Consider the following 12184-nt stretch of genomic DNA (forward strand, 5'->3'; position numbering starts at 1 on the left):
CAGTAGCGTCGGCGCCACGGCATGCTGCAGAAGCACAGAGGACGGGCCACCACTAGTCAGACACGGCCTGGCCCAAGCGGGCGCCTGGGTTACGTTTGAAATGAGAAGCAAGTCACGCAGGGAAGGCCCGCTTGGCGGTTGGCACCACCACCTATAACGCAGGCCTTTGCACGTGGAAGGCCCCCCTAGAGCTAGAGGTCAGCACTGGACAAGTTGCTGATGTCCACCTGGGTCTCCTAGACAAGTGAACTTTATCCAGGTGGTTGAGGGAGGGCCAGCAATGCTCACACCCTGGAAGAAATGATGTATGCGTCTGTGGAGGAGATGGGGGACAAAGCAAGACTCTGAGGTACAGGATGGGACGGGGACACCTGGGACTTGCTCCCCACAGGCATCTGAAGGGTCACTCACTCAGTGGAACAAAACATCCCAGGCTTCTTGGATAATTCACACGTTCCCTTTTATTCTCCCTCCTCTGTTCTCTCCAGATTGGGTCTCCTTTTTTTAACATGTTGAATCCTGGTGTGTTCTCTAAAAGCATCTTTCGTTCTTTCATCTTCCAAAGATACACTTCCTCCCTGAATGTCCTTGTCATTATGCTGCCTCATTCCCAGGAAAAACTCACTCTGTCTCAGTTTTCCCTATCCAAGGGAACTGGCAGTTCTCAGTGGCTGGCACCTCTCCCACACCATCCTCCACAGTGGGAGGAGCCAAAGGGAAACAGACCTTCGGGGTATCTGGAGATGGGAACTCCTGGGAGCTGAGGCCCTGTGGTTATATTTTTGTTTATATATTTTATTTTATTTTTCTTTATTTATTTGAAAGAGAGGGAAATAGGCAGAGAGAGAGAGAGAATGGGTGCACCAGGCCCTCTAGCCACTGCAAACGAACTCCAGATGCATGTGCCACTTTGTGCATCTGGTTTTACATGGGTCCTGGGGAATGAAACCTGGGTCCTTTAGCTTTACAGGCAAGCACCTTAACCACAAAGCCATCTCTCCAGCCCTTGTTTATATTTTTATATGTTATATTATAATGTATTATATTTTGGTTTTATTTTTATGTAATCTACACAGAGCAGACAAGCTGGGGAACTGCTTTTGTGGAGGCAGATGGTTTAGGAGAAGCTGCAGAGCCACGCCTACTACTATGACTCACACTATTACTTAATTGAAGTGGAAATGGAACAATATACTTTCAAAAGTAATAAGTTACACATGATAGAAAAGCAACTTAAATAAAATAAAGCTTAAATAAAACCAACTGTGGGCTGGAAAGATGGCTTAGCAGTTAAGTGCTTGCCTGTGAAGCCTAAGGACCCTTGTTCAAAGCTTGATTCCCCAGGACCCAGGTAAGCCAGATGCACAAAGGGAACACATGCATCTGGAGTTCATTTGCAGTTGCTGAAGGCCCTGGAGCACCCATTATCACTCTCTCTCTCTCTCTCTCTCTCTCTCTCTCTCTCTCTCTCTCTCCCTCTTTCTGTCTGTCTGTCACTCTCAAATAAGTAAATAAAAATAAACAACAAAAAAAAAACCCAACTGCATGGTCTAAGAGAAATGAGAGTAGACTTTTCTGTCTATCCTCCTTGTTTCTCTGGGCTCGCCCTCCATTTTAACTCAGTGTTCTTGTTCCTCTCTCTCTCTCTCTTTCTCTCTCTCTCTCTCTCTCTCTCTCTCTCTCCTTCTGTCAACTCCATCTCTCTAGCAGTCTGTCTCAAGTCATTAAGTTGTGACCACCCCACTAAACTATTACTATTACTAAACATTACTGAGAAAGAGAGCAACCAAAATGAAGATCCTAAAATTCAGTTTGCTGATTTCTTTAAGCCTCATCCTGTCTTTGGTCTTTTGTCAAACGCTTTTGAAGGTCTTTTGTCTTTGCTGCTGAGGTCTTTGGGACATAGTCCTAAACAAACTTCATGCCCAAGCATCACATTCACAGAAAGCACAGGTGAGATAGGAGCGGCTTGGAAAGGAGGAGAGAGGACTTCTGCAATGCTCTGGCTTTGTGTGTTTGTTTGATTTGAGATATATATATATATATGTATGTATGTATGTATGTATTTTCACCCTTTCTGCGGTGCTGAGACTCGAATGCAGGTATTAGTATGTGCTAGGCAAGCACACTGAACCACATACCCAGCCCAGTGCCCTCTAGCTTTCATAGGGGTCACACATTTCTAAAAGCACAGTCCGTGTGCACATGTGATAATGACAGTTACACCAAACACAGCATGCTTGTGTACAATTTGTATGTTAAATTGTACGTAAGCTTCCCTCAGTCTCGTCTCCGAATGTGGCATGGGGTCTTAGGAGCTGTGGCAGGCTGCCTGGGCTGACCAGGCCTTCCCTGTTCCTTTTCTCGGGGCATCTGGCCCTCTGCGGGCTTCCCAGGAGTCTGCGTCTCTCAGGGGTGCCACCAGGAAGGTGAAGGCTGCCCTGGCGCAGAGCTCCGTGGCTGCAAAGCCCCTTGGGTGATGTCTCCCCTGCCTCAAGGAACTTTGATCTGACGAGCCTCGGGGCAAGGCGCTCCAACTTCCTCTGTGGGCCGCAGGTTGAAAAGGTCCAAAAGTGCTGGCTGGAGGGAGGTCCATGGACCCTGTGCAGCCAACATCGCCCCTCAGCCTTTATCACAGTCTCGCCCCTCTTCCTCTTCCCCTTTCGCCCTCATGTAGCCGTGGGCCTCAGCAGTTGCCCTGAACCCGCCGTGCCCAGTAACGGAGTGAAGAGCGGGGAGCGCTACTTGGTGAATGACGTGGTCTCTTTCCAGTGTGAGCCAGGATATGCCCTCCAGGTATTTCCCCTCTACCAAAGCCCCAAAACAGGAAGCAGGTGCTCCCCAAGATGACTGGCCAGCAGAGGTCCACCCACCAGAGACTGGGGTGTGTATCCCCGAGTCTCCTGGGGTTAATAATCCCCGGCTGGAGCTTGTCATACAGAAGACAAACTTTGCTGACTGTAACGATTTGGTATAAGCCAGCCTCAGATGTGTTCTTGCAAAGCTGGGTTTGATTGGACTTTAGGAAAATTTAATTTTCCTTTGAAGGCCTTGAGGGAATGTAGTAATTAAAGGAATCTCACAAGGAAACCTTCCGTAATGAGAATTCCTTAGTAATGTTGGTAATAAGTGCCCCTCCTCCAAACCTCTCTCCCTCTGCCTCCCTTCAAGTCCCTCCATGGGGCTGTGTGTCTCGTTCCTTAATTCGAGAGCCCTGAGCAAGCCCCATGTGGTGGATTGTGTGTATAATTCTGCCCATGGGGGTCACTAGCCCACCTCTGTTCCCCATTCCCCCCAGGGCCACGCCCACATCTCCTGCATGCCCGGAACTGTACGGCGGTGGAACTACCCTCCCCCACTCTGCATTGGTAAGACAACCCAGGCTTCGTAGTCCACTCACCTGTATGTATAGGGATCGGAGCTCAGTGGCATCTCGTTGAGTTCAAGTTCAAGTCAGGAAAAAAAAAAATGATGTTCTGGATTTGTTTCAGGCAGATGGTTTTGTAATCTCTAACTCTCATTCAAAGCTGCTTGGGCTTTTAAAAGGTTCTGTCCACCAAATTAAAAAAAAAAAAAAATCAAAGGAGGCTTGCCCACTTGAAAACATCATGACAATCACTGTAGTCCCAGATAACCAACCAGATCCCCCGCCCACGGCCTTTTTAGGCACTTTAATGCCATGGATTACATGTAAAATAAGACTTGAACCTGTTTCATTGTTTACCCTGTAATAAACAAGGTTGAGAAAATTAAGGGGTGAACAGACAAGGTTGAGCCAGAGGGGTGGCTCAGCCATTAAAGGGGGCTTGCCTGCAAAGCCTGCCGGCCCAAGTTCCACTCCTTAGTACCCATGGAAAGTCAGACACAAAGGGACACCTGAATCTGTGTGAATCTGAATCAACATACCTATGTATATTGAGGGGGTAAAAATTTACCTACGGTTTCCTAGGAAGTGCTGTGGGGACCGTGTCCCAAGAGGTCATACTTCTCTACACAAGTGTGTTTTCTGAGTCAACTTCTGTCCAGAAAGCACTTACCTGGACCCTCTTTGTCCCTCCACATCTTTCCCCGGGTCCCCAAGGCTAGCTAGCCTCTGTCGGGTCACACAACATTTCCTAATAAAATGTAAACAATAAAATCTGATGTCAGCCCACCAGCTGCTATGGAGCCCCCAACAATGCTTTCTTACACAACCCTGAAATCAGAGGTCCCCAGACCCTCCCATGCTCATGGATTCTCACTGGGTCTCAACTGTAGAAATATTTGCAAAGAGTCTAGCACTTAATGGGGACATAATGTGTGCCAGTCCCTTCCTTTGTCCTGTCTATAGTTCTGAAAGAGTCAATTGGGCAGGGATGAAAGAGAGAGTGTTAGGAATGGTTAGATTTCTCTTGAAGCTGACCACGGACACTTCTTTCAAGTGTCCTTGATAAGGGCAGTGACCTGTGAAAGGCAGAGTCAAGGTCGACACTCCTCGGCATCTTAGGATGTTCTTCCATCTTCAATTTACATACTCAATTTTCCCCACGTGTGCAGATTGGCAGAGAGGTGCCCTTGACTCGAGAAAAGTTTCAAGCCGCTGTCCTCAGGGAGCTTCTGCGCGTTGGCATGGTCTTGCCCTCTCCTTGATGCTGTCTCCTCTCATTGTCACAGCGCAGTGTGGGGGCGCCATAGACGAGCTGGAGGGGGTGATCCTGAGCCCCGGCTTCCCAGGCAACTACCCCAGCAACATGGACTGTTCCTGGAAGATCGTGCTGCCTGTGGGCTTTGGTAAGACTGCAGCCTCCTTGGGCAGATGGGGAGGTGAGGACGGGGGGCTGGGGGCAGCTTCAGGCGGGGGCCCTGGGTTTCAGCAGCCGTCCACGTCCGTACGATCCCAACACAAGCTCAACGCAGGCCTCTCGGCTTCTCTAGGCCTCATCCACTGCTCTCTTGTGCAGCGAGGTGCTAGGTGAGGGAAGCTGAGGAGTTGCCATTATTTGTGTACAAGAGTACTCAAACAATCTGGAATAAGAAATTTCCAGGCTGGGGAGATGGCGCAGTGTATAAAGCCCCCACGGCTCAAGCCTGAGGTCCCCAGACACCACATAGAAAGTCAAAAGCCCTGGGCTCTGTATTTGCAGCAAGCAAGATGGGAGGCAGAGACAGGAGAATTTCCTAGAACTTGCACAGTGAGTGCAACAACAAACAGTAATAGTAGAGCTAGGATCCAGAGAGAGAAACCCTGCCTCAAATGAACAGGAAAGTATATGTATTTATATACATAATAAGGGTCAAATAAAATAAATGGACCTTAAAGAAAAAGATTGGGAGAATTAAAAAAAAAATCACCTAGTGATGAAACTAGGGATATAGCTCAGTGATAGAGCATTTGCCAAGCATGTGCAAAGCCTTAGGGTCTATCCCTAGCATCATTATAAGGAAAAGAAATTACCTGGGATGGTTAAAAGAAGAAAGTCCATTTTACCAAGACTGGACCTCAAGCTGTGCTTTTCACTCTCTCGTCCGATTTATCACCCTAATTGAACTGACCAAGGTCAATGTGAAATTGGGTTTGTGCTCCTCACAGGCACATTCTAGCTGGCCTAGAGACTAGGAGGAGGGAGACAGACGATGCCAGGCATGGGGGTTGTTGGGTGTGAAAGACATTAACCTAGGTACAAAATTTAATTGCTGCCAATTCATCTAAGGTGCTCTGGGGATGTAATTTAACCCTGGGTATCTGTGCCAAAGGGAAAAAGGCTTTCTGAGTCATGGAACTGATGGACTCTACTCAGGGTCATCTGGCCCATAATGGCTCGCTCCTAGGAAAGAAATGTCCCAAGGGAATGTCTTTTTTTTATCCTTTTAAAAATATATTTATTTGTTTCAGAGAGAGAGAGAATGGGCACACCAGGGCCTCTAGCCACTGCAAACAAACTCCAGACACATGCACCACCTTGTTCACATGAGTGCTAGGGAATCAAACCTGGGTCTTTAGGTTTTGCAGGCAAGTGCCTTAACCACTAAGCTGTCTCACCTGCTCTTTTTTGTCTTTTTATGCTTTCTTTTGGAGGTATGGTTTCACTATAGCCCAGGCTAACCTGGAAGTCACTATGCAGTCTCAGAGTGACCTCAAATCCATAACAGTCCACCTACCTCTGCCTCCCAAGTGCTGGGATTAAAAGCGTGCACCACCACTCCTGGCTTCTTTTTTTGTTTTGCTTGCTTATGCATTTTATTAGCATAATTAACTGTGAAACATAATGGGCCTCATTGTGACTTTTTCATACAAGCATAAAATAAACTTGGATCATAATCATTCTTGCTCAGGCCTGGGACCTCTTGGTCTGTGCGCCTCAGAAAGAAGACGGCTGCCTTTATCATCATTGGTGATTCAGCCCAGAGTGTGATTTCTGACATGGAAAACAATCCAGCTGGTCACCTGTCAATCAGGCTGGGTGGGGAACAGTGGGTGACCCTCAGAGTCTTCTATCTACTTCTGTTTACTCTCATCTCCTGAAGGAAACCGACCACAAAGAGATGACAATCTTGCCAGCCTTGGTACAGTCCATATTCTGACACATTGTGGAAAGACAGGCTGGGAGCCACGATTGTTTTGCCTTCAAGCTTGGGGTGGAAGAAGCCCAGATGACAAGGGGGGGCAGGGCAACACGCCGAGGCAAACAGGAGTTAAGTGGGACAGCTGCTCTCTAGGACCTCAGTCACCAGAATGCTCTGTCACTAAGTCCTAGGTACATATTCGGGCTCTGGGGAATGAGCCTGCTGCAGGTCCAGGGCCAAAGACCAGGATCCCTGGCTTTCAAGGGAAACGCCAGTCCCTACCTGGTTTCTGCGGGGAAAGAACCTCTGCGTTTACATGCCACTGCCAGTAGGTGGCGAGCATAGTCCAGTTCTGTCCACGCAACTCTAAAGTGAGCTAAGTGGAGGGACTCTCAGGCTGCAGTGTCCTCCAGCATGGGCGGATGCAAGAACAGGGAGTAGAAAGCACATCCCCACAGAGGACGGATACAGAGGTGCTCAGCACAAAATGACCTGTGATTTGGAAAGAATCTGCATGTTCGTGAGAAAGGCAGCAGCTTGCATGTTTGAACAGTTCATGAGATGGAATTACTTAATATGTAGTTAAGATGACCTGAACAAGGCAGCAGACAGAGGGTCTTCGTCATGATAGATCTCATCTTTATTTTATTCTTTACATAATCAGATGCACAATTACACAGATGCGCTCATAGTAGCAAGTACGGTTGAGCATATTAGAATAAATCCAAATCTCACTGGAGCTGGGGAAAGGGGAACAACCTTTAATCCCAATACTCTGGAGACAGAGGTAAGAGGATCGCTGTGAGTTCGAGGCCACCCTGAGACTACATAGTAAATTCCAGGTCAGTCTGAGCTAGAGTGAGGTCCTACTTTAAAAAAAAAAAAGTGTGCGTACTGAGTTCAGATCTCTAGACCCCACATAAAAGCCAGAAGCTACGCTGGGCTTCTGTAATCCCAGCATGCCTAAGGTGAGGTGGGAGGTGGAGACGGAGAATTTCCCAGAAGCTGGTGGGCCGGCCATGGCAAACGGAGCACATGAGATGAGATACCTCAAATGAGATGGAAGGTGAAGACTCACCCCAAAAGTTGTCCTTTGGCCTCCACAAGTGCACCATGGCCCCATGGCATGCACCTACACTCACACACATGGACACACACCAAACCACAGAACATAAAACTCTGCTGGGCTCCCACCACAGAAGATAACTAGTCAGGGCTTGGTCCTGTCATTACACTGCGGTGGCCATGAGCACAAAGTCCTCCAGATCTTCACCCCATGAGATGCCCTGCCCAGCCCTGGTGTGTGTGGCAGATGCCCAGTGGATATTGTTAGCAAACAAATGGGTCATCTGCTGGGGTTTGTAGTATAAAGATTAGAATTAGATTCTACATACTAGTTTCTCAATCTTGTTTTCATAATTAACAACATATTTGGGCATTTTCATATACTTGGTAAACAGACTTCTTCAGTAGCATAATAGCGAATCATTTCGAAAAATCTTGCCAGTAAACAAATAGCAATATTCTCATTTTAACCTCACTCCCTGAAGTTTATATAAATAGGTTTTCCAAGGGCTTCATTAGATCCATTTAGCCTGTCAGGTTGCTTAGAGATCTTGATTAACCCCTGAAGATCCCAAAGTGTAAACTCCATTTGACTTCTCAATGGATCATGTGGGACAACATTTACTTCTAGGGTGTACACTTCTGAATCATACTAAGGGGTTCTAGAAAATACCAGCATTAAAGGTCATGCCTTTTGATTAAATGGGGGTTATTTTTAACTAAGTTTGTGTTGGAGAAGCTCTCTTTAAATTGATATTAGATGTTATGACTCAAATTAAATCAAATACTGACCCTGAACTTTGCTGTCCACAAAATCAAATAGACTCAGGATGGATCTCTGAAGTGACCTGCAGTTCCTTTATTTTTGAATGAAAGTCTATTGACTTTCTAATTCTTCCTGAAAGCCAGAGATCATTCTATACCAGAGTGTGTCCTGGGCACCATGCCAGGTGCGGGGGGGGGTGGTATCAATGATGGGGACTCTGGGTTCTGACAGGAGGTGCTGGCATGGAACAGCCTGCTTGAAGCAGGGCACTGTCTGCCTCTGTCTTACTCAGGAGCTCACATCCAGTTCCTGAACTTCTCCACGGAGCCCAACCACGACTTCATAGAGATCCGGAGCGGCCCCTCCGAGAGCAGCCGCATGATGGGCAGGTTCAGCGGGAGCGAGCAGCCGGGCTCCCTGCTCTCCACGTCCCATGAGACCATCGTGCACTTCCACAGCGACCACTCTCAGAACCGGCCGGGATTCAAGCTTGAGTACCAGGGTAAGGGCAGGAGCGCCCTATTGGCTCTTCTGTTCCCTCCATGTCTCACTCACATCTCTCCAGTCTTCTGTGTGGGGAAGAGATGCCAACAGGGCTAAGGGGAGGCAACATGCATGTCTGTGGAGGCTTCCAGTTGGCATCTACTGCCCTGCACCCCACCTCCAAGGCTGCCTAACCCTGATTAATTGACAGCTGAAATATCCCTACGGCCTGCTCAGAGCTGCGGGCCCCATGGTGCCCAATGAAGCTCTATAATGTCCAGACCCAATAGCCAACACCTTCCACTGGGCACTGAGGAGTTCAGTCCCTGCTGTATGTGAGATCCACCTACCCTCAGCAGAGCTCCTCCCAGGACAGGAGGGAGGACTCCCACAAAGTGACCAGAACGCTTGCACAGGGAGACAAGGTTTCCTAGGTGAGAACCACCCATGCTCACAGAGGTCTGCCCCGTGAGGGGAAATCCTGTGGCAGTCCCCCAGGCTTCCAGAATGCTATCCCATTCCCACTCCCCCAAAAAGGCCCCATCCTCTCCAATTCAGGCTTCCCTATGTAGTGAGTCATGCACCACCACTGGCCGTGAGAGTGTGCCCGCTCCACACCTCGGTACATAGCAGCCTGCGTGGGTCCAGCCGTCCCCTTGGATGATTTCCTGGTGTATCTGCCTGCACCATTTGTCCTAGCTCCTTTCCCAGCTTCTTTTCCTCATCTGCACTCACGTTTTTAAATTTTTTTTACCAATACTGGTCCACGCTTATTAAAAAAAAAATTAAGCTTGGCAGATGCTTTGGTGAGTACATTGTGTTAAGCAATTCAGGCTGCTCTAACAAAATGCCATCAGCTGGGTGGCTAATAAACAACAGAAACGCGTCCCTCACACTTCTGAGGCTGTGGCCAAGGTGCTAGCAAATTCTCTGTGTGAGGGCCCGCCCTCTGGTTTGTGGGTGGCTTCTTCTCACTGCATCCACTCTCCAGAGCAGGAACAAAGGACCTCACTGAGGCCTGTGAAGGACACCAATCCCATTCCTGAGGGAAGACTTCCAGAGGCCCATCACCAGATACCTAGCCTATGAATTTCAGGGGCACAAACATCCAGGCTATGTCACACATCATATCAGATTTCTCTCATAATCCCATTCCATCCCAACCCTGCACAGAAATAGCAATTTTTAATAGCTCATTATATATGTCCCCATTTTTCTGTACATATATTATTGTAGCTATATTACTACCTGCAAAGCTACTATATTGCTATTTTGTGGTTTTCTGTTTTTAAAGTTTATGTTTAATTATACAAGTAATTCACCAACATACTCACCTTGTTAGAAAAACAAACAAAACACAAAGAAAAAAAATCACAGTACAGGTAAAGCCCAAGTGTTTATCTCTGGCCTCCAAACCTATGATTATCCTTTAGAAACAACTACTACCATGTTGATGTGATCTTTCTAGAACTTTCCGTGTGTGTGTGTGTGTGTGTGTGTGTGTGTGTGTGTAAAGAACATGTAATATTTTACAAAGTGTTTGGCCATATTTAATGTATAAAGAGTGCCATACTATATATAGTTCTGTGATTCTTGGTTTTGGCTTTTTCATCCCTATGTCCAGAAGCTCTTATCACATAGGAACATAGAGTGAGGTGTCCCATGAAGTAGGCACATTTAGACCAGTTACACAGGGATGCCTGGATGGATGTGACTCTCAGGGAACATGCAAGCTGGTTATGGCAGGGGACTCAGGAACTGGGCCTTACCAGACAATGCAACTTTTCTGGTAGTGACAAGGCTACTCTTACCCGGCAGCATCTGTGCCTGTTGAGTGAAAGGTGCAGGCCCATCTAGTGATTCATGATGCATCGATGGCCATGGCCTGTCACAGTAGTCAGTCCTGGGAGACACTTGTTCCCAAGCCCATGTTATTGGCTGGAACAGACCTGACTAATCCTCCTCCACTTAGCTTTCACCTTTTGGCCATGCCTGGCTAGTCCCCGAGAGTCCTGGTCCCACTGCCCTTTCCACTGCTGCCTGTGTGCCACCGACCCCAGAAATGCCTATGGGGCCACGCAGCACCAGGTCACCTGCTCCATCAGACCAGAGTCAAGGCTGCCTGTCCACAATGGCCCCAGCCTCTCATACTAGGTCGCTGGAGTACAGAGGCCCAAGAGCTTCCACTGAAGCCTCTAATTTGTGGTGGATATAAATAGTTCTCCTTGCACAATATGCCCCCACATTGCTGTAGTTTTGCAGTATTAACAAGCTCTGGGCCTTCCCGTCGTCCATGCTTCCTCTTCATGGAAAGACCCAGCCCCCTCTGTCCCCACTGAAGCTTTTTCTGTGGAGCAGGCCTATGCCTCTGTGGCCCCTCAACTTTCCTCGAAGTGTCCAGCTCTTTCCTCCAGTTGGACACTCAGGAGTTCCTAGGCTGTGGCTTCCTTCATCTTTCCTCAGGGTAACATTTCCCATACGATGTTTAGGAATGGCACAAGCTACTGGGGCCTCCCCTTCTGACAGGCTTAACTGACTCATCAGAACCTCTCAGGAGAATTGTGTTTGTAGGAAAATGAGCAAGATGTGTAGTTCCTTCAAGACATTACAATTCGTGTTTTAAATGGTGGCCCTTTGTTTGGCATTACATCTTTTCATGGTCATCTCCCTTTGGAACAACCTGGCTCCTCTCCCTGAGAAGCCCTGCTTTAGGAAAGCCAGTGATTTAGCTCTTCCTCTGAAGCTCCTCCCAGGGCTCTGAGATTTGCCTCAGGATGAAAGGAATCCAGCATCCTTACTGAAGTTTCTCTTTGAAAAGCTCCTTCCACTTGATAATTCCTGTCAGTGACACCTGCCACTCTCATCAAAGCTACTCTGGCTTTTAACACAGGACTGCTCTCTTAAGAATCCTTAATGTCTTTGGGCCCACACAGCTCCAACTGAGGCTTTCTTTAACAGCCCATCCCATCCCATCTAAGTGACATTCCTGGGCATGGCCAAATCACCCAAATCCATTCTACCGACAGGGTTATATCTTCCCAGCCCACCCATTCCACAGTAGCTGCTCAGTTCCTCAACACTCCAACAACTCAGTGACTTCTAGTGAAACCCGCCTGTCCTTCCTGCCGAAACTCCCCTGTGCAATCTGAAATGGAAACAAAAAGCGTAGCCACCATCATAGAGGGGGTATGTAGAAAATATTGCCTTTGAGGCCATTGTTGTTTTTTGTTTTATTTATGTTGTCATCATGTGTGATAAGTGCATCTAGCTCTGGGGAAGAATTCAATCAGTCTCCACTGTTCCTACTGGGAGATTCTGCTGTGGAAA

General features: G+C 47.7%; 1 protein-coding gene across 5 annotated transcripts in view; it reads left to right on the plus strand.

Annotated features, from left to right (window-relative positions):
- The window catches only part of Csmd2 (CUB and Sushi multiple domains 2), a 671876-nt gene that overhangs the window by 554171 nt on the left and 105521 nt on the right, over positions 1-12184 (plus strand). For all 5 annotated transcript variants that reach the window (XM_045150007.1, XM_045150008.1, XM_045150010.1 and 2 more), the window contains 4 exons: positions 2678-2796; positions 3299-3368; positions 4654-4770; positions 8667-8876. In XM_045150007.1, the coding sequence (XP_045005942.1) occupies positions 2678-2796; positions 3299-3368; positions 4654-4770; positions 8667-8876 (516 nt within the window). The remainder of the gene's footprint in view (positions 1-2677; positions 2797-3298; positions 3369-4653; positions 4771-8666; positions 8877-12184) is intronic.

The sequence above is a fragment of the Jaculus jaculus genome, chromosome 5, assembly GCF_020740685.1.
Source record: "Jaculus jaculus isolate mJacJac1 chromosome 5, mJacJac1.mat.Y.cur, whole genome shotgun sequence".
Classification (NCBI taxonomy): Eukaryota; Metazoa; Chordata; class Mammalia; order Rodentia; family Dipodidae; genus Jaculus; species Jaculus jaculus.